The following is a 24,039-nucleotide window of genomic DNA, read 5'->3' as shown; positions in this document are numbered from 1 at the left end:
CCTCTCCACCTCCTCCCCATCAAGAAGGAACCTAGGTGACCAAATCTGGGCAGAGTAGTTGAGATGAGGTCTTATCAAGGCTCGTACAGAGGTACAATAACTTGCTTGTCTCTGCTCGTCAAAGTATTTTTCAACAGCCAAGTGAGTTGATGAGCTGATTTAGCTACTTTTGCAATGTGCTCCCTAAACTTCATCTCCCTATCCACCAACACTCCCAAGTCCCTGGCCTCATCAATCTCCTGGAGTACAGTTCCACCAATGTGGTATATTGCTGCTAATCTTTTCACCCCAAAATGCATAACCTTACATTTTGTCACATTAAATTGACATCCATTCTCCTTAGCCCAGAACTCCAATCTATCCACGTCATCCTGCAAGAGTTTGACATCTTCTGCATTCACTATTGCCCTACCCAACTTGGCATCATCAGCGAACAAATGAACTATTCCTCTTAGATCCTTCCCTATATCGTTAATGAACAGATTAAACAGCAGTGATCCAAGAACAGAACCCTGTGGCACACCACTAATTACAGCCTGTCTTTTGGACTCTAATCCTGAATAAACTACTCTTTGATATCTCTCCATTAACCACCCACCTATCCATCTCACCAACCTTATATCCATTCACATGTGTTGTAGTTTACGGATTAGAATTCCATGTGGTAACCTGTCAAATGCCTTTGCCAGGTCCAGCAGTATCACTGTAAACCCATTACCCTTATCCAGTTCAGCTGTCACCTTGTTATAAAACTTGAGCAAGTTACGGAGGCATGATATACCCTTCACAAAGCCATGCTGTCCCCCGTACAGTATCTCATTTTCATCAATGTATTCCTGTATTTTCCCCTTGACTACTTTCTCCAAGACCTTGACAACGACTGCTGATATGCTGATCGGTCGGTAATTTGCAACCGTAGTCTTATCCTCTTTTATGCAGCGAAACTATTTTCCCCTCTTTCCACACCTTCAGGACTAAACCAGACCCAAGACTCAGATTAAACAACATGGTCAAGGGCACTGATAATTCCTTAGCCGCTTCATGCAAGACCTGTGCCAGTATACCATTCAATCCCACAGATGTATTCACATTAAGGTTCTGTAATAGACTATTCACCTCCACTTCATTCATCACAATTCCTGTATAAACTAATTGGTTCCTTCATTTTTTTTCAATGTTACCACCTGGATGATATACTTTTGCAAAGTGCTCACTCAGTAACTCCACTATATCGACTGATTCAGTGACCTCCTTACCATCGTCATTCCTTTAAATCATTTTGCTGTGAACAGTTTTTTCTGGCTTGCAGCATATTGAAAGAACTGTTTGGGATTCTCTTTAGCTTGCATAGCTAGTTTCCTTTCATAATCTGCTTTTGCTTTTTTTACCACACTTGTTACCCTTCTGGCCCTTCTGGATATATAAATTAAAAAGCAGCAGCCCAGTTACACACCACTACTCATCCTCTGGATTAGTCTCCAACATACAGTAATCTCTGATGTCTGTTCATAAATCATCCTCTTATCCATATTGCTTGCTATATATATATATATATATATATCCATCACCATTTGCTCCAGTTTATGTAAAAAAGCATGTTGTATTTTTGTGAAGGATTTGATTTTTCAAATCCTTCACAAAAATGGTACTGTTCACACATAGAATATCATATTCTCATTCACCCATTTCTGAATTCTGCCTTCGACCAACTTCTCCAATACCTTAATCACCATGCACGAGAGGAACCATTTTCTCCTCTTTCCACCCCCTTGCAATTTACCATAGCTAAGACTTAAATTAAACAGCCTGGTCAGAGGAACTGCCAATTTCCTTTCCTTACAAATTCTCATAATATATGGGTTGATATTCTATCTAATCACATAAGTGTATTTACGTTAAGATTCTGAAATATCTTAAGCACCTCCAGTTTATTTCACACCAATCCCTTACACACAGCACTGACTATCTCTACCTGGATGATACATCCTTGCCAAGTGATCACCTGGTAACTCAACTATTTTATTTGATTACGTCACCTCTCCCTCCCATCAGCACTCATTCTCTCATCCTTATTCCCCTATCCTTCCATAGCAATTCTTTCTTTTACTCACCATGTAGTGAAAGAAATCATTGGGATTTCATCTGGCTTCCATAACTTGACTAACATCACTATCATTTTTAATCTTTGCATCAAGAAAATATGATTCTGTAGCACTCACATTAAGCATATCCCTTATCAATGGATCACTGTACAACACTTCTACTTGCTGTTCTTTTATATATATATATATATATGTACAGGGTGTCCCAAAATTCACGCAAGAAGAAATTTTGATAGAAAACACAGGTTTTTAATTAAAAATCGTAATTTCTTATTGATTCATAAAGTATACAGTATAGGGTTATGCATGGAATAGTATATTGGGTAAATGGCCTCCACAGCTTTCTTGGCACATACGCACTCTTTTGTCAAAAGTTTCCATGAGTGTTTTGCATAAATGTGGCTGAATTGCGTTGATACAGTGCTCAATTTCCTCCTTCAAGGCGTGGGTGGTCGTGGGCTTGTTGGCATAAACCTTAGACTTCAAAAAACCTCAAAGAAAAAAGTCCAAAGGCGTTAAGTCACATGATCTGGGTGGCCAATTCTGATCACCAAAACGGGAAATTACACGACCAGGAAATGACTCATACAGTAATTGAATTGTTTCTCAGGCTGTATGGCATGTGGCACTGTCTTGTTGAAACCACATGTTGTCCACATCCATATCTTGTAATTTAGGCACAAAAAACTGGATTATCATGTCACGATAGCCGGCACCATTAACTGTTATTGCCTTACCAGCCGAATTTTCAAAGAAGAATGGACTGATGATGCCTCCAGCCCAAAATCCACACCAAACAGTGACACGTTGTGGATGCATTTGTTTCTCAACAATCACACGTGGATTTTCTGAACCCCAAATGCGACAATTTTGTCGATTTACGAAGCCATCAAGATGAAAATGAGCCTCATCGCTGAAGATGATTTTGTTCGAAAAATAAGCATCCACTTGTTGTTGTTCCATAATCCATTCAACAAACAAACTCTCTTCACTGTGTGTGGTCAATAGGCATCAGTTCTTGAGTCAATTGAACTTTGTAAGCATAAAGATGCAAATCTTTCATGAGAATACGATGTAGAGAGCTTCTTGAAATGTCCAATTCAAGACCATGGTGCCGAATTGATGTTCCTGGACTCTCAGCAACACTCTCATGAACTGCTTCAATGTTTTCTGTTGAACGACGGCCAGAGTGTATCTTATGGTGCTATCTTCTATCAAAGGTCAGTGACCATCTTCGCGAACAAATTGCGCTCTTGTGCTAATCTGAGCAGTTGTGCACTGCTCTTTCCTGTCCACGTCTTGATGTTGTCAAACCATGATATTCTTTTTCTTCCTCTAGTTCCTTTGCCATCAATTCTTCCTACCAAAATAGTTTGTAGAAATTGGTATTTGCTGTTTCTAATGATATGATGTTTTTCGTTTCTTGATTATTTGTACAAGATGTTTAGCTTTGCCAATGGATTTTGTCGAAGATGTCCTTCGACATCTTATTTGTCGATTTTCTTGATGGTTGTCGCCTTCAATGTCCATGTTTCAACTCCATAGAGCAGAATAGACCACACGTAGCATTTCAGCATTCGGCATCTGACTTCCATGTTTAGGTCTTTATTGCAGAATAGTGTTCTCATTTTCATGAAGGATTGCCGTGCAACTTCAACCCTTGTCTATATATCTATTTCTGGATCCCACCGTTCATTAAGCAAGCAACCAAGATATTTATATCTTGACACTTGATCAATATTTTTCCCATTGAGTGTCAGTTTCACTGATGAGGCTGGATGTTTGCTGATGATCATATATGTTGAACAGGAGTGGTGAGAGCACACATCCTTGTCTCACTCCTCTTTTGATGTTAATATCACTGGTGGTAATGTTGTCTAAATGAACAGTAGCTGACTGATTCCAATACAGATTTGTTATTAGTCTTATGTCTTGTTCGTCTAGCCTTATTTGTCGAAGGACTTCTATTAAGTTAGTGTGTCTGACTTTGTCGAACGCTTTTTCAAAATCTATGAAACACATAAAGACAGATTTCTGTTTTTCTATGCATTTTTGTATCAATATTTGGGTACAGAAAAGGGCCTCTCTAGTACCAAAACCAATCCGACAGCCGAATTGTGTATCACATAGAGTTTCTTCACTTTTTCTATAAATGCGATTCTGAATTACTTTCAAAAATATTTTTAATGTTTGGCTCATTAGACTAATAAGTCTGAAGTCACCACAGGAATTTGCTTTGGGTTTCTTTGGGATAGTGATAAATGTAGATTTGAGCCAATCTGATGGAAATTCATCACTTTCATATATTTTATTAAATAGTTTTTCAAGAAGTTTGATGTTATCTGGTTCTATTAATTTTAAAAATTCTGTTTGCACACCATCTGGTCCACTGGCTTTTCCTGTTTTACTTGTTCGTATAGCATTCTCTATTTCGCATTTCATGATTGCTGGTCCTTGAATGTGATCTTTTATATTTATAGGCTTCTGTCTAGTATCATTGAAAAGTTCTGTTATATTTTATCCAAATCTGTGCTTTATTCTCTTCTTCTAGAACTATTTTTCCATTTTCGTCTCTTAGAGACACTATTTGCTTTTTCCTCAGTTTTCCGGAAATTTTGTTGATTTTCTTATACATATTGAAATTATCATGTTTCTTCTGAAGCAGTTCAATTTCAGTACATAAATTTTTCATCCAATTTTCCTTGGCTTCGTTTATTATTTTCTTGATGATGTTATGTGTTTCTATATACCTGGCTAGGTCTTTGTTTTTATACATTCTTCTTGTATCAATAAGAGAAAGAATCTCATCTGTCATCCATTCCTGTTGTTTTATATTATTCACATAACCTACTTCTTCAATACTTGTTGTTATGATGGCATTCTTTAAGCTATTCCAAAGAGATTCCACACTTTTATTTTCTTCTATGTTAATCTGTTGTAATTGCAGGTTAAGCTGTGTCTTGGCACTTTTATTTATGTTCGGGTCTTTCAGTTTTTCTACATCAATTTTCTTTTTCTTCTTTTGTGATTTTTTAGCTGATTTTAATCTAAGACGTACTTCTGCAACTATGGGTTTGTGGTCTGATGAGATATCTGCTCCAGGATAGCCACAGTGTATAAGATCACTAATTGATCCAGTTTCCTTCAATTTTTTAATCAATCTTTTCACAGTTGATGAAGTAAAATCACTGTTCTGATCATATTTTGTACGAAAATTGAGAACTGTAGCTGGCAAACCTTCATTATTTTTAAAATATTGCTCAACAATGAAAATGCGTTGTTCTTTCGTGTAGCACTCCATTTTTAATAACCCGGAACTGTCAGCTGTCACACTGTCTTTTTTCTCATTGGCAACACTTTACCGCACAAATGCCGCTAAATTTAAATCTTGAGTGAATTTTGGGACACCCTATATATATACACACACACTTTTTTTTTCTTAAACTGCTCATTTTTCCTTTCTTGCTTTTTTCTGGAGTACTATACTACTTAAAAGATGCTTCAGTAGTCACACAGACGAGACATCAGGATTTTATGTTGATTGTCTGTGTTTATTTGCTCAAGTTCATTCCTCATTTTTGTTTTAAGAGAGGAAAATCCAAATTTCCATCGGGAGGGTAGGTAATCTTTCATTCTTTATTACTATTACTATTATTATGGGCAACTCCAGGGAGTCATCAGACTCATCGAGGGAGGCCACAAATCATATTCATTACAGCTATTCGACATTCATACAGAATCTATCATACCTCGCCTTAAACTCATTCACTGTCACAGCATCCACCACAGACTCAGGGAGCGCATTCCACTCATTCACTACTCTAAAAGTAAAGAACCCAGCTCTAACACCTTTAATAACCACACTTTTGCCCAGTTTCCATGGATGTCCCCTAGTCCTCCAACAAACAGCCCAGTTCTCAAAAATATCTTCTGAAATAATTTTATAGAAACCCTTCAGTAATTTGAATGTCTCAATCATATCTCCCCTCTTCCGCCCTATCAACCAATTTTTGCAACCCACAAATCCTCACCCTGTTCTCATAAGGTTCATTCCACAGACCTGCTATCATCTTGGTCACTTGCCTCTGGATCCTCTCCACCTCCTCCCCATCAAGAAGAAACCTAGGTGACCAAATCTGGGCACAGTAGTCGAGATGGGGTCTTATCAAGGCTTGATACAGAGGAACAATAACCTGCTTGTCTCTGCTTGTCAATGTATTCTTCAGCAACCAAGTGATTTGATGAGCTGATTTGGCCACTTTTGCAATGTGTCCCCTAAATTTCAATTCCTTATCCACCAACACTCCTAAATCTTGTGCCTCATCAATTTCCTAGAGCACAGTTCCACCAATGCAGTAAACTGCCGCCAATCTTTTCACCCCAAAATGCATAACCTTACATTTTGCCACATTAAATTGACATCCATTCTCCTTAACCCAGACCTCCAATCTATCCAAATCATCCTGCAAAATTTTGACGTCATCTGCAATCACTATTGCTCTACCCAACTTCATCTGCAAACAAATGAACTGTTCCTCTCAGATCTTTTCCTATATCATTAATGAACAAATTAAACAGCAGTGGTCCAAGAACAGATCCTTGTGGCACACCACTAGTCACAGGCCGTCTTGTGGACTCTACTCCTGAGTAAACCACTCTCTGATATCTCTCCGTCAACCGCCCTCCTATCCATCTCACCAACCCTATGTCCATCCCCATATGCTGCAATTTACTGATTAGAATTCCATGTGGTATCCTGTCAAAGGCCTTAGCAAGGTCCAGTAGAATCACTGTAAACCCATTACCCTTATCCAGTTCAGCCGTCACTGTGTTATAATACGTGAGCAAGTTACTGAGGCATGACCTACCCTTCACAAAACCATGCTGTCCCCAATAGAGTATCCCATTTTCTTCTATCCAATTTTGTATTTTCCTCTTGGCAATTTTCTCTAAGACCTTGATAATGATTCCTGTTATGCTGATTGGCCGGTAATTTTCAAAAGCAGCCTTGGAACCACCTTTGTGCAGTGGAACTATTTTCCCCTCTTTCCACCCCCTTGGGACTGACCCAGACCCGAGGCTCAAATTAAACAAAATGGTCAAGGGCACTGACAATTCTTTAGCCGCTTCACGTACGACACGAGCTGGTATACCATCCAATCCCACAGATGTACTGACATTGAGGTTCTGTAATAGACTAGTTACCTCTACTTCATTCATCACAATTCCAGTATAAGCTGTTGGTTCTTCCATTCTTCCATATCTGAGCATAAGCAAATTATATCATCATGAATAACTAATCTAATTTAAAAAGTAATTTAGAATACAAGCAAAGTTAAATTATTATTATTTTATTTGATTATATGAAATTATATGATATATATATATATATATATATATATATATATATATATATATATATATATATATATATATATATATATATATGTTGTATAACCAGGTAAGATCATTTATAATTATTATTATTATTATTATTATTATCAAGGCTTCCATGGAGTCAAAAGACTCATCGTGGGAGGTCGTTTTTAGAAAACACAAAGTTTATCATGCCACTCCTCAAATCCATTGACCGTTTCCGCTCCAACCAATCTCTCAGGCAATGCATTCCAAGGTTCAACCACCCTCCACACAAAAAAACCACTCCTCATCCTCTTGCTCACAGCCTCCTTTCATAACTTCCAGGGATGGCCCTTTGTCATCGCTCCTTCCGCTGTTCCACCAAGTGAAAGAACTCTCCAATGTCTACCCTGTAACTCCTCTCAACAGTTTAAAAGTCTCGATCATATCACCTCTCCTTCTTCTATCCACCAAACTCTGCAGTTCACATTCCTTCAGTCGTTCAGTCAGTTCACATTCCTCATAACTCATATTGTACAGTCATGAAGCCATCTTTGTTATCTGCCTCTGTACTCTTTCCACAGTCAATTTATCCCCCTCAAATGCTGAGGACCAAATCTGAGAACAATAGTCTAAGTGTGGTCTGATCAGGGTCTTATACAACGGAATGATAACTCTTTTATCTCTGCAGGTCAGCGTCCTTCTCAGTATTGCACAATCCCCTGAGTTACCCTCACCACCTTTGCAATATGCTCCCTGAATTTCAGTTTTTTATCAATCATCAACCACCAGATCTCTTGTCTCCCCTACCTCCTCCAGCACAGCTCCGCCAATCAAGTATGCATCCTCCCATCGATGGATCCCAAACCTCAACACTTTACATTTTGCTGCATTGAACCGAAACCCCCATTCATTTGCCCATCTGTCTAGTTTATTCAAATCCTCTCGCAGGGCTGCCACATCTGCACTATTACTGATAACCCTTCCCAGCTTCACATCATCGCAAACAACTGAATGTCCCCTGCAATCCATTGACAATATCATTGATATAATGGTTGAACAATACAGGTCCTAGTACTGAGCCCTGTGGAACCCCACTTTTAACCTTCTGCTTCCTTGATGTTGTCACACCATACATAACTCTCTGATACCTATCAGTCAGCCAATCCTGAATCCATTTGACTACCTGACATTTAAACCCATGTGATGCAACTTAAATATCAGCTTATTGTGTGGCACCTTGTCAAACACCTTTGCAAAATCCAAAAAAATTGCATTATATGCCTTTCCCTCATCAACTGCTCTTGTCATTTTATTATAAAAGGCAATCATATTACTAAAGCAAGAGTGCCCCTTAACAAATCAATGTTGATTCTCAAGATAACATTACCCTCATCTGCCCAACACTGTATATAGTCCCTCACTAGTTTCTCCAAGAAATATGTGTGTCATCTACTGATGACACAGAAACAGGCTTATAATTAGACACTTCCAGTCTGCTACCATCCTTATGCAGCAGCACTATCTTACCTTCCTTCCATTACCTGGGTACTTTACCTGAAGCCAAACGTTTATTGAAAAGCCAGGTCAATAGAGCTGTCAGTTCTTTAGCACATTCCCCCAAAACCTATGGTGAAATACCATCTAGTCCAACAGCTTTACTGGTATCCAGAATACTCAGTATTTGGAACACACTCTCCTCTTGCACCTCTAACCCTTGAACCTGCCCTATCCCTCTAGTATTAAAACCTCCTCTAGGATGAAATACTCCAATAAAGTGCTCATTGAACAACTCCACTATGTCCTGTCACTCTATTTCCATTTTTATCCCGCAATGTCATTCTTCCACAATCGTTTCTCCACATACTATTATTATTATTATTATTATTATTATTAAACAAGACCTCATGGAGTCAAAGACTCATCTAGGAGGTCCTTTTATCTCACACACATCTCATCATACTGGGTCTTAAACACATTCAAACTCCTTGCAGACACCACACTCTCAGGCAAGGCATTCCAATCATTCACAACTCTGCACGAAAAAAACCTGCCTCTCACTCCCCTACTCACACCCTCTTTATACAGTTTCCAGGGATGACCTCTGGTTCTCCCCTGATCTCCCACTATTCTCTGTAGAACTTCTCCACCATTGATCCTATAATAACCCCTTAACAACTTGTAGGTCTCTATCATATCTCAACTCTTCCTTCTCTCCACTAGACTCTGCAAATTACATCTTTTCAATCTTTCCTCATACTCGACATTCCAGAGGTCAGAAACTACCTAAGTCAGTCGCCTTTGGACCCTTTCCAACATCTCTTCATCCTTCTGAAAACCAGGTGACCAAATCTGGGCACAATAGTCCATGTGTGGCCTAATCAAAGCCTTATACAATGGAACAAGAATCTCCCTACTTCTACACGTCAGTGTCCTCCTCATCATTCCCAGAAGTCTTTGTGTTGTCTTCACAATTTTGGCGATGTGTCCCCTAAATTTTAGATCCTTATCCACTATCACTCCCAGATCTCTTATTTCCTCTACTTCCAACAATATATTCTCACCAAGCATAAATTTTGCATCCCATCTTTGTTTTCCAAATTTTAAAACCTTACATTTTGCAACATTGAACTCACATCCCCATTTCTGTGCCCAATCACTCAATTTATTCAAGTCTTCTTGCAAGGCCCCAACATCTTCACTACTCTTTATGGTTCGTCCCAACTTTGCATCATCTGCAAACAACTGAATATCTCCATCCAAATCTTCGCCAATATCATTAATATACAAGTTAAATAGTAATGGCCCTAAAACAGATCCCTGAGGCACTCCACTAGTGACTCTCCTTTTCCTGGATATTGCACCCCCATACACAACTTGTTAATACCTATCAGATAGCCAGTCTCCAATCCAATGCACTAATCTAATATCCAACCCCATCTGCTCTAGTTTGACTGTCAACTTATCATGAGGTACTCTATCAAAAGCTTTTGCGAAATCCAAGTATATTACTGTGTATCCTTCTCCTCTGTCCAAGGAAGCAGTCACTTTATTGTAATAAGTAAGTAGATTACTAAAACACGACCTCCCTTTAGCAAATCCATGCTGTCCATCAAAGATTATACCATTGTTGTCAACCCAACTCTGGATCCTAGTTCTCACAAGCTTCTCCAACAACTTAACCACAACACCTGACACACAGATAGGCCTATAGTTTGATGCTTGAGTTCGATCACCTCCTTTATGAAGTGGCACAATCTTGCCCTACTTCCATTCTTTAGGGACTTGACCAAGTGCAAGACTTGTATTAAAAAAATATGTCATGGCAGGTGTCAACTCTCTGGCACATTCCTTCAGAATATGTAGTGATATATTATCAAGTCCCACAGCCTTATTTACATCTAGTTTACTCAACTCCCCAAACACCTCTTGCTCACTTACAGTCAGTCTCTCCTCCCCATCATCAACTGCTCTTACTCTCTCCATGAAGTCACATTCACAAGATTGAAAGATCTTTATGAACTGCTCATTAAGTATCTCCACCACACATTCTGCAACAGCTGTCTTTATACCATTTCCTCCAATCAATGACATCCTTCCATAATCATTCTTTCTTTTGCTGGCTACATATCGAACGAACTCCCTAGGATACTTTTTAGCTTCATTAGCTAACTGCTGTTCATACCTCTCTTTAGCTACTCTCACCAACCAAGTCACCCTCCTTGCCTGGTCTTTGTAGACCTCATGAAATTGGTTACTTCCACTTCTCTTATGCTGCCTCCACAATGCCCTTTTTCTCTGTATTGCATGCTTAATCTCTTTATTCACCCATACTGGCCATATAGCTAAAAAATTCCCTAGGATTTTCTTTGGATCTTAGTGCCAATCTCTTCTCAAATTCCAGTTTTGCCTTCCTCACCATTCTGGTCACTCTCCTGACTTGCGTCTTATATTCTTCATGTATCTGTCCTCCACCTCCCTCCTTATATCTCTTCCATAATCTCTTTTTTAACTGCAGTTCCTGTTTGATATCATTTGTCATCCACTTTACACCAAATTATGTCTGCTTTTTCACCTGTGGAATACAGCTTACTATTGCTGCTAACAAATATTCTTTCACAATTTATAATTATTGAATGATAATTTTATAATTAATGCTGATGAGGAGGGATGCAAGTTACTAAGGTGCGCACCAAGTAGCATAAAACTACAAAAACTGCACACATCATGATTTAAAGGGAAAAAAATGTTTAAATCCTATACATTACCAGAGCTCTAACATTCTCTTAGCAATAAAAATATTGTTTGTTTGTTTTTAATTTTAATAAAAGAATGCATGTATTTTAAGAATAAGAATTAAGAATATTTCAATAAAGTATCATTAATTAAAAAAAAAAGGTGTCAATGCTTACTTCAGTTCTTTAAATGAACGGAGATCAGACAGTCTGCATAATTCATCCCAAGTTTTATCAGTTAACCATGCAGAGGCTGGATTTGGTTCTTTGTTTTCAAGTCCAACTCCTCCTGTGAGGAAGAACTTGAAATCTTCTGTGAGGAGACTCTTATTTGATCTGCTCAAAAAATATTAATTATGAAAAATAAGAATATAATCACATCAGAGAAAATAATAATAATCAAAACATGTAAATATACCCAAAGAACTATGAGATTAACTGTTAGATAATTACCATAATGCTGTAAATGTTTGTGAAACAATTAGTAAATAATATACACATTAGCATGATTTAAAAAATATATGTACTTTAATTTGATGATATTATGCTTTGATGATGTTATTGATGATAGCTGATGAACTGCAGCCAAGGAGAATTGAAGTTGTATCGCAAGATAGTGAAAAGAGCTCATTTGAGGCTATTTGGTGTGAGATTGAGACTAGCAGAATAAAATATACAGTTGGATGCTGCTATAGACCAGGTGATGGAATAGATGGTGGAGATAGTATACATAAACGAATTGATGAAATGAGTGGAAGGAGGGTAATTATTATGGGGGATTTCAACTATGGTAACATTGATTGGAAGGAGGAGATGACACATGTGAGGAAGGAAATGGATTTTATTCAATTATTAAGGGATAACTATCTGAGACAGCATGTAATTGAAAATACTAAGGGTGTGAGAGTGCTTGACCTGGTAACATCTGAGAATTTGACTGTAATGTATATGACCATGTTGCCACCTATTGGCGAGAGTGATCATAAGGTCTTGAGCTGGGAGATGGCTAAAGGTGTGGAATTTTCAATTAAGGCAGGGTATATGCTGGCAAGTATGACAAGCTTAGGAGATTGCTTTGATCAGTGCATCGTATGTACAACTGCAACGGCTGGATGTCGATAGAGCATGGGAAGTGGTCAAGGAGCATTTACAGGAGGTTATGGCTGATTGTATACCTAGGGTTCGAATAGTAAAACAAGTAGGGGTTGAATGGATGAATAACACCATTAAACTTGAGCTGCAAAAAAAAAAGAAACAACTGTGGAAGGAATTTAAAGAATGAGGTGCCCTGCAGGCACACGAACGGTATATAGTGCAGGACAGAAGGGTAATGAGTGTGGTAAAAAAAAGCAAAAGCGGATTATGAAAGGAAACTAGCTATGCAAGCTAAAGAGAATCCCAAACAGTTCTTTCAATATGCTGCAAGCCAGAAAAAACTGTCCACGTCAAAATGATTTTAAGGAATGACGATGGTAAGGAGGTCACTGAATCAGTCGATATAGTGGAGTTACTGAGCAAGCACTTTGCAAAAGTATATCATCCAGGTGGTGACATTGAAAAAATGAAGGAACCATTAGTTTATATGGGAATTGTGATGAATGAAGTAGACGTGAATAGTCTATTACAGAACCTTAATGTAAATGCATCTGTGGGATTGGATGGTATACTGGCACAGGTCTTGTGTGAAGCGGCTAAAGAATTATCAGTGCCCTTGACCATGTTGTTTCATCTGCGTCTAGGGTCTGGTTTAGTCCCGAAGGTGTGGAAAGAGGGAAAAATAGTTCCACTGCATAAAGGAGGATCAAAGACTACTATCGCAAATTACCGACTGATCAGCATATCAGCAGTTGTTGTCAAGGTCTTGGAGAAAGTATTCAAGGGAAAAATACAGGAATGGATTGATGAAAATGAGATACTGTATGGGGGACAGCATGGCTTTGTGAAGGATAGATCATGCCTCAGTAACTTGCTCAAGTTTTATAACACGGTGACAGCTGAACTGGATAAGGGTAATGGGTTTACAGTGATACTGCTGGACCTGGCAAAGGCATTTGACAGGTTACCACATGGAATTCTAATCCGTAAACTACAACACATGTGAATGGATATAAGGTTGGTGAGATGGATAGGTGGGTGGTTGATGGAGAGGTATCAAAGAGTAGTTTATTCAGGAGTAGAGTCCAAAATGCAGCCTGTGACTAGTGGTGTGCCGCAGGGTTCTGGTCTTGTACCACTGCTGTTTAATTTGTTCATTAACGATATAGGAAAGGATCTAAGAGGAACAGTTCATTTGTTAGCTGATGATGCAAAGTTGGGTAGGGCAATAGTAAATGCAGAAGATGTCAAAATCTTGCAGGAAGACTTGATTAGATTGAAGTTCTTGGCTAAGGAGAATGGATGTCAATTTAATGTGACAAAATGTAAGGTTATACATTTTGGGGTGAAAAGATTAGCAGCAGTATACTACATTGGTGGAACTGTACTCCAGGAGATTGATGAGGCCAGGGACTTGGGAGTGTTGGTGGATAGGGAGATGAAGTTTAGGGAGCACATTGCAAAAGTAGCTAAATCAGCTCATCAACTCACTTGGCTGTTGAAAAATACTTTGACGAGCAGAGACAAGCAAGTTATTGTACCTCTGTACGAGCCTTGATAAGACCTCATCTCAACTACTCTGCCCAGATTTGGTCACCTAGGTTCCTTCTTGATGGGGAGGAGGTGGAGAGGATCCAGAGGCGAGGGACTAAGATGATAGCAGGTCTATGGAATAAACCATATGAGAACAGGTTGAAGATTTGTGGGTTGCAGAAATTAGTTGATAGGCGGAAAAGGGGAGATATGATTGAGACATTCAAATTGCTAAAGGATTTTCTATAGGATTAATTCAGAGGATATTTTTGAGATCAGGTGGGAGAACTAGGGAACACCTATGGAAGCTGGGCAAGAGTGTGATTAGCAGGAGTGTTAGAGCTGTGTTTTTTACTTTTAGAGTGGTAAATGAGTGGAATACGCTGCCAGAGTCTGTTGTGGGTGCTATTACGGTGAGTGAGTTCAAGGCAAGGTATGATAGATACTGTGAGAATGTCGTATAGTTGTGTGGACATGATGTTTAGGGCCTCCCTCGATGAGTCTAAGGACTCCCTGGAGTCACCCGTAATAATAATAATAACAATAATAATTTGAATCTTAAAAAAATACTGTTGCGCTGGCTGTAAAGTCCTTTTGAAACATCATCAAGCATACTGTTTTGAATTAATGTTATATAGAAAGAGGTGAAGAAAGTTATTGATTTTTTACTTCAAACAGCTAATATTTTTGAAGACACAATGACTGTAGCCAAAAGGTGAATAGGATATACTATAATGAGTTTTTTCACCTGTTCAAGTAATACATAACAATTCTAAATATACAACCAAACCTCACATCATCTTGATTGAATCTTGAGAAGTGGTAGAACATAATGAACTGCCACACATTGCAGTTTGGCCATTCATTATATCTCACTCACAAAAGGACTAGCTAATGCTCTTTTTTTTTTTTTCAGCTCTTATACCTGTTCTTGAATTCATTCACACTACTAGCGTGAATGAATTCAAGAACAGGTATGAGAGCTTGTGCGAACAGTATGGTCTCCTTCAATGAGTTTCTGACTCCCTGGAGGTCTCTCTTAATAATAATAATGTTCCAACATTAAACCATGAATATATGTGATGGGAGTGATGAGATCATGAGGCATTTGACCATTCTCTCCCCATCCTTTTACCACACACACTCAGTGTATGCAAAAGAAGTGTTTAGTAACAGATTATATATTTATAGTTTTTTTTTTAATTTTTTTTATGTGCTTCCCATTCACGAAAGGTGGTATGCTAGTACATTAGTACAGTGAATAGGATATGGAGTTTTTTAATTCTATTTTTAATTTTTTATAACTTTTTGGTATTTTTTTTTACATATCGGAAGCCTATGGAGACGAAATGGAACTTTTTCAAGCCACTTAATACCTCCAAATAAACAAGATGGTGGTCTCGCACTAGACAATGAAATCCATCTCCCACCTGGAGACAATCTCTAACAACTGTGACAATGGTGAGATTCAAACCCACATCCTGATGGTGGGAGAGTGGATATGCTGACCACTCAGCCAACCAGAATGGCACCACTTAAGTTGATGAACTTAATGTTAGCAATAAACTGTTTAATTGAATACAATAATCATGCTTTTTTTCCATCAAAAGCAGTCAGGCAAACAACATTATGAGAAAAATTATGAGAGAAAATTAGCAATTCAGCCCAGAGTAAATCCAAGTTGTTGTTGTTGTTGTTTTTTTTAAATAAAGTTATTCTTCCATAATTCTTCTTACTCTTACTTGTTACAGAGGAAGAATGATCATGAAATGATAACTTAATCAATGGAGCAGATGAAATTCAGCCAGAAATGCTCAAATGTGGAGATATAAAAGTTTCTCAGTGGCTGCATTGCATAAATCAGAAGGCCTAGTCAGAGGGTTGAATTCTAGATGATTGGAGCAGAGCTCTCATAATGCCCATCTACAAAACGGGAAATAAAACTGAATATGAGAGTTATAGAGGCATTTCCCTACTCAGTGTTCCTGGTAAAATTTATGCAGGTATACTTGAGAAACGGTAAGGAAAATTGTGGAAAGGAAGACTGGTGAAGAACAAGCTGGATTTGGGCCAAATAGAAGTTCTCTGGATCAGATTTTCAGTTTAAGACAAATAGTTAAGAAATCTTGAGAATATAACAAGGATTTGTATTTAAGTTTTGTTGATCTGGAAAAAGCACATGGCAGTATGCCAAGATGAAAGCTCTCCAAAATGCTACAGTGACATGGGTGTAAATGGAACATTATATCAAGCAATACATAGTCTGTATTAAGCTCTAAGTCAGCAGTTAGAATTGAAGAAGGCATAGAAATATAGTCTGATGTTAAATCAAGTGTGCGACAAGGATGCACATTATCTCCACTGTTATTCATTATCTATATTGATCACATTATGAAGGAAAGTGGTATTAAATTAACTGATATCAAAACTGGCAATGTTAATTCTCTTTACTTTAGCTCTTTAATTTATGCAGATGATGTTATATGTTTGAATAAACCAGGTAGATATGAAGATTTCCTGACTAAACTGAATAACTGTTGTAATAAATTTGGTATAAAAATCAGCAATAAAGAAACAAAGACAAACAGGCAGAATCATGTAGAACCTATACGACAAGTTAAACATTTCAGCCATTTAGGCAATCTAGTGAAGATGGTAAATTAAATATGGAAATAGACAACAGATTAGTAAAGCTGGTATGGTAGGAAGTCAGCTGAATAAATTTATATGGAATAAGAAAGAAATTAGTCAAAACCCTAAATTAGCAGTATACAAGACAGTGTTCAAACCAATTTTAACTTATAGATCTGAGAGCTGGGTTAGAAAAAAAACATTTGATCAAAGACTAAAGACCTCTGATATGAGAGTTCTGAGAAATATTAGTGGAGTGAACAGATGGCATAAATGGCAGTATCACATCAAAAATGAGGATAATAGGAAAAAACTTGGCATTGTTCGCAATCAGGAATGTGTTAGTAGAGCTAATCTTAGGTGATTTGTTAAATTGGTGTTTATTTGATGTTTATTGGATTTATCCAGATGAGATAATAAAGAGAGTAGAAGGCGAGAGGGGAAAATCCAGAATGGGAGAGGAAAGATTAGCAACACAAGTGTTCTTTGTGAGTTTGGCAGGAAAAAGACCCAGAGGAAGACTAAGATGTAAATGAATTGATACAGTAAAAAGCACCTTAAAAAGTCAGAAGTATAAGATCAGATAATATTGGAGTCTAGACAGATAACAGATTAATTTGGAGGAAAATTATTGATCATAAGTTAGTAATGGTGTAACTTCTTCATGTATTACTGTCACAATTATCCTACACCCCCCAACTGAGGGGATATTAGGAATTTGATGATGATAAGTTCATCATTATCATGAATTAAGTTCATGATAATGATGAACTTAGTCAGTGAAAAAGGTAGGACAGTGATAGATAGAAGCAGAAGAAATAGTTGAGCTACTGAGTGATCAGTTTGCAAGGGTATATCAATGAGGTGGAGACTGCAGTTCCTGATGTGACAGAGACTGATGTGAAGACTGAGACAGATGAACTGGATGTATTCAACATATTGAAAAATATCATTGTTGAATAAAGTAGTGAGAATGAATGGCATGTGAGCTGGTGTGCTAAGCTAATGTTAAGAGAGCTGGCAGTGCCAGTGATGAAATTGTTTATCTAAGTATCAGATCTCACAGGGTTCCAAGGGAGGAACCATTACATAAAGGTGGCTGCAAGAGAAGTAGCAAATTACAGCTCAATTAATGTTGATGAGTGGTGGTTAAAGTATGAGAAAAGTTTGTTAAATGTTAATAGGTTGATAAAAATAACATGCTCTATGGTGGACAGCTCAGTTTTATAAAACATGGGTCCTGCCTTAGAAATATTATTATTATTATTAAGAGAGACCTCCAGGGAGTCAGGGACTCATTGAGGGAAGCCACATACTACACGCACCAGCTATCATACTTATTCTTGAATTCATTCACACTGCTTGCACTCACAACATCCAATAGCAATCCATTCCAGTCATGCACCACCCTATGAGAGAAAAATGTAACCCTCACCCCCTTCTTAGTGGCATTCATTCTTAGCATCCAAGGATGCCCTCTTGTCTTTTTGTAAAAACCCGATTGTAGCTTAAATTTTCCAAAGCCCATTACATCGATTTTTTACTTGGGTCAAGTCCCATATGAATGTTGTAGAAATAACCTTCTTTGTCTGTATAGTTTGTACTAGATATTTTTGTAAATAGCCCTTTGGAAATTAACTGTATATACTCCTTTAATAAGAATATGTTAGAGTTTAAATTATACATATTTGGTCATAAAACAAAATACTTAAAAACGAGACTTTTTGTGGCTATGAGACCATAGGTCTATGTGACAATGTGGTTATGAGATATGTGGTTATGAAACCATAGGTTTCATAACCACAAAAAGTCTCATTTTTAAATATGTTAGAATGCTAAAAAACAAAGGTGATGTTTTTGCCACCGGAGCCGTATATGTAATAGATCTACATGACAGCATAAGAAAGGTTGTTTAGAAATTTTGTGTATATGTAAAAGGTTTACAAGCTCTGCATGTAAACACCTCCAAAGTCAGTCAGAAAGGTTCAAACAATTTTCCGATGGCTGGCAACTTACAATCAAAAGAAAGCGGAGGAGAACAGAAAGCGGGCTGAACTTGAAAGAAGATGAGAGAGAGTCATGCCGAGTTCTTTGGGGGTTACAAACTTCGTGCAAGATCTCAGAGAAGGCATAATAAAAAGGGACAGAGCCAAGCACATGGAGCTTCCCGGTTCAAGACGTTGCTAGAGAGAGACGACTTCTAGGCCAGAGAGAGGGTTTTCAGAGGCCGCAGATGGAGCTCCCCACTTCCAGTCACCAGAGAGCATCCAGTCATCCAGGCATTTCGGTGATCCCAAGCCAGAGGAGAAAAGCAGATGTAAATTCATAAGCAGAGAGTTGGCAGCAGTTTCAGTTATTGGAAGAGCTTCCAGTCGCCGAGAAGAGAGAGGGATCCCATTTGAGATTCAAAAGTTGGTGGAAATTACAGTTTCTTAGAGGCAGGAGTTCAAGCTACTTGAGACGGCAGTCGTCCAAGCATTTTCGGCGAGCCAAAGCAGAGGAGAAAAGGCGATGTAAATTATCCGAAGCAGCTTCGCTCGGAAGTTTTTCTTTTTGCCGTGGGAGAACATTTTGCTGGAGCTGTATGAGTACCACAGGTCGCTGTTTACACCCCTGCTATTTTTCCAGTGAGATACTACTGAAGCCAAATTTCCTGAAGGAAGCTCGAGATCTGCGATGAAAGAATTGCCATAGAACTTTTAGTTAAAGACTTTTGATTGAATGTGTGATACAGAGCCTTTGTAAGTTACACACTTTTGTATATTCCCTCTTATAGTTGTTATAGAAGGACGTTTAAGATTTTTGTTTAATAGTGATAAGAAGTGTCCTTAAGAGAGTCAATTGGTATGTTGGAAATTGATATCAAATTTGTCAAAATAACTCTAACCTCTTTGCAAGTGAACTAGGAGTTTAATAAGTTAAATTTGTAAGCAGAGAGTTAATAGGTTTTTGAGTTAAAGAGATTAATTAATGTAAGTAAAATGGTTCTAATTTGTGCTAAAGAATTTTTATAGCTGGATAGAGAAAGCAATCTCCCTATTGTTTAATTCATGTATATTTCATAGTAACGTAAATAAAATGTGTTTTGATTTTTTTGTTAAAGGAGTGCTGCCTGATTGTTTATTTTTACAAGTGCACTGTTCCTAAATAAAACAAACTTGTGAGTGGGAAACTAAGTGAGATAGCCGAAGAGTAAAGTTAAGTAAAAGAATAGACCACGACTGTTTGTGTAAAGTTTAATTGAAAGAATTTGTGTTATAGAGAGAAATCTGCTGGCTATATTATTGAGTTTTATGCTAATTAAATTATATTAGTAGCGCAATCTAAGTTAAATAAATTTTCTAGTATCTTAGGCATAAGACTCGTAGTGCGAAGGGTAGATAAACATAGTACGTAATAATATAAGCAAGAAAAATTCAGACAGAGAAAGCGCGCACAGCTAATTAGAATAAAGTATAAAGATACAGATATAAAGAATAAAGAAAGAAAGAGTGAAGCTATAAAGAATTAGGAATAGAATAAAAATAGAAGAGAGTAAAAATAAAGATTTACTAATATAGGCAGAGTAAGAAAGGAAAATATATAGAAAAAACGTGTAGAATAGTAAAGATAATAAAATAACGCATTAAAGACAGCAGAAGATATTATAATAATGTAGCAGTAACAGAATTAACAGCATTCGTTTACACTTTCCCCACCCTCCATCTTATCTTATATAATGATGTAGCAGTAACAGAATTAACAGCATTCGTTTACACTTTCCCCACCCTCCATAAATTGAAAAATTCCATCAATTGAAATCCTGTATGACCGTTTCAGAAGTTTGTAAGTCTCAATCATATCACCACTGCTTCTCCTGTTTTGATAGTGTCTGCAGTCTACAAATTTTCAATCTGTCTTCATAATTAGTATTCCACAATCCTGATATAATTTTTAACACTCTCCTTTGCTCTCTCTCTCTCTCTCTCTCTCTCCAGTATATCAGAATCACAATGGAAACCAGGAGACCAGACCTATGCATAAAAGTCCAAGTGGGATCTTATGAAGGCCTTGTAAGGAGACAAAACGACATCCTTATCTTTATATGTGAATGTTCGTTTCAGCATCGCAATTATTATTATTATTATTCAGGCCTCCATGGAGTCAAAAGACTCATCGTGGGAGGTCCTTCCTAAGAAACACAAAGTTTATCAAGACTCATCGAGGGGAGGACACCCCCTAAGAAACACAAAGTCTATCATACCACTCCTTGAACTCATTGACCATTCTCACTCTCACCACTCCATCAGGCAATGCATTCATTGGTTCAACCACCCTCCATGCAAAGAAACCACTCCTCACCCTCTTGCTCACAGTTGTAACTTCCAAAGAGGCCATCCCTGGAAGTTACAACTTCCATCCCTGGAAGTTGTAACTTCCAGGGATGGCCTCTTTTCATCACTCCTTCCCGCTGTTTAACCAAGCAAGAGAACTCCCCAGTGTCAACCCTGTAACCACCTCGCAACAGTTTAAAAGTCTCAATAATATCACCTCTCCTCCTTCTTCTTCTTCTATCCACCAAACTCTGCAGTCCACATCCCCCCAGCCGATCTTCATAACTATCATTGTACAATCCTGAAACCAACTTTGTTATCCGCCTTTGTACCCTTTCCACAGTTAATTTATCCCCTTCAAATCCTGGGGACCAAATCTGAGAACAATAGTCTAAGTGTGGTCTGATCAAGGTCTTTATACAATGGAATGATAACTGTTTTATCTCTGCAGGTCAGTGTCCTACTCCTTATTGCAGCAATCCTCTGTGTTACCTTCATCACCTTTGCAATATGTCCCCTAAATTAAAGGTTTCTATCAATCATCAACCCTAGATCTCTTGTCTCCCCTACTTCCTCCAGTTTAACTCCTCCCATAGAGTACACAGTGTCCCATCGATGTTTCCCAAACCTCAAGACCTTACATTTTGCTGCATTAAACTGAAACCCCCATTCATTTACCCATCTACCTAGCTTATTCAAATCCTCTTGCAGGGCTGCCGCATCTGCACTATTACTAATAATCCTTCCCAGCTTCGCATCATCTGCAAACAACTGAATATCCCCTTGCATTCCACTGACAAATCATTGATATAAAGGTTAAACAATATAGGTCCCAGTACAGAGCGCTGTGGGACCCCCACTTGTTACCTCTGCTTCCTTGAAACTGCCCCACCATACACAAGTCTCTGATACCTATCGGACAACCAATCCTGAATCCAGTTGACCAATCTGACATCCACACCCATGTGCTGCAACTTAAATATCAGCTTATCATGTGGTACCCTGTCAAATGCCTTAACTAAGTCTAAGAAAATGACAGTATATGCCTTTACCTCATCTAATGCTCTTGTAACTTTATCATAAAAGGCTAGCATATTGTTAAAACAAGAGTGCCCCTTCACAAATATATGTTGACTCTCACAGATAACAGTAACCTCATCTGCCCAATGCTGTATACGGTCCCTCACTATTTTCTACAAGATCTTGACTTCTGTTGATGACACACAAACTGGCCTATAATTATACAGTTCCAGTCTGCTACTACCCTTATACAATGGCACTATCTTACCTTCCTTCCATTCCATGGGCACCTTTCCAGCAGCCAGACTTTCATTGAAAAAGCCAGGTCAAAGGCACTGTCAGTTCCCTAGCACAGTCTCTCTCAAAACTCGTGGTGAAATACCATCCAGTCCCACAGCTTTACTGACATCCAGAGTACTCAGTATTTGAAACACATTCTACTCCTGTACCTCTAAACCTTGAACCTGCCCTATCCCTCTAGCATTAAAACGGACTTCTCCAGGATGAAATACTCCAATAAAGTGTTCACTGAACAATTCTACTATGTCCACTGCATCAGTCATTCTATTCCCATTTTTATCCTACAATGTCATTCTTCCACAGTCATTTCTCCTCCTACTGGGCACATATCTAAAAAATTCCCTAGGATTTTCTTTAGATCTTAGGGCTAATCGTCTCTCATATTGCAGTTTCGTTTTCCTTACCATACTAGTCACTCTTCTGGCCTGTGTCTTTTTTGTCATCCACTTTACTACAAATTGTGTACTCTTGTTCACTCATAGTATACAACTTACCATTTCTACTAACAAATATTCTTAAGGCACTAATGATATCCCGGCCTTCCAATTCCTCCTTCTATGAACCTTCCCCAAGATGAAGTCTAAGACTATTATAATCACCTACCTTACAATTCCACATACGTTCCCATCTCTTTGATACTCCTGCATGTCTATTCATTTTCCAAGTCAAAACCATATGGTCACTCTCTCCAACTGGTGAGAGAGATGTCATCTCAGTTATTATCAACTCTTCTGATGCTATAACCAAATCCAAAACTCTCGAACCTCTTGTTCCCTCTATTACATGTTGCCTAAGACATTTGTTCCTCAAGAATTCTAGAAATTCCATTCCCTTACTGCTACATGCATCTTCCATTCCCCAGTTTATACTACTGTAATTAAAATCTCCCATAACAATAATTCTTCTTGCACTTGCCAAACTCAACTTTCTAAACATTTCCTGGTCCCCACCCTCTGTACTCCTGGGTCTGTAGCAACACCCCACTAAATATCCTGTCTTGCCCACCTCTACCTCACACCATATGCATTCAAAATCATTAGTGTCACTGCCTTCCAAAGTCTCCACTCTTAGAGGACATAGGTCATCACCTATCATAAGCAGTACTCCACCACTACCCTTTCCCTTCCTATCCTGCTGAAAAATGCTGTACCCAGCGACTTCTATTGATATTATTATATCCTCTTCTGTCAACCACGTCTCAGTGATCCCAATAATTTTTGGCCAGGCTGATGCTATCTGTGCCACCAATTCCTCTCCCTTATTCCGGATACTCCTGGCATTAGTATATAGCATATAAATGCCGTTGTTTCTATACCCAGCATTATCCCCTCTAGACTCCACTGGGCTCAGTGTTACCTGATGTCATTCCCCCTTCTCCCAAGTACCCATTCCCACAAGAGACCACCCTGCTACCATCCTCCCTGGTACACACTGACTTTTTCAGAACAGCAA

General features: G+C 38.3%; 1 protein-coding gene across 1 annotated transcript in view; it reads right to left on the bottom strand.

Moving 5' to 3' along the window:
* Positions 1-24,039, bottom strand: part of LOC150108468 (dynein axonemal heavy chain 7-like) — a 990,001-nt gene that overhangs the window by 263,623 nt on the left and 702,339 nt on the right. Inside the window, exon 32 of the mRNA XM_090390473.1 lies at positions 11,873-12,031. Within this exon, the coding sequence (XP_090246599.1) occupies positions 11,873-12,031 (159 nt within the window). The remainder of the gene's footprint in view (positions 1-11,872; positions 12,032-24,039) is intronic.

Source organism: Typopeltis vanoorti, chromosome 3 (assembly GCF_054136105.1).
Source record: "Typopeltis vanoorti isolate ZY-2024b chromosome 3, IOZ_Tvanoo_1.0, whole genome shotgun sequence".
Taxonomy (NCBI): domain Eukaryota; kingdom Metazoa; phylum Arthropoda; class Arachnida; order Uropygi; family Thelyphonidae; genus Typopeltis; species Typopeltis vanoorti.
The sequence above is the reverse complement of the archived record's forward strand: the minus strand, read 5'-3'. Positions and strand labels throughout refer to the sequence as shown.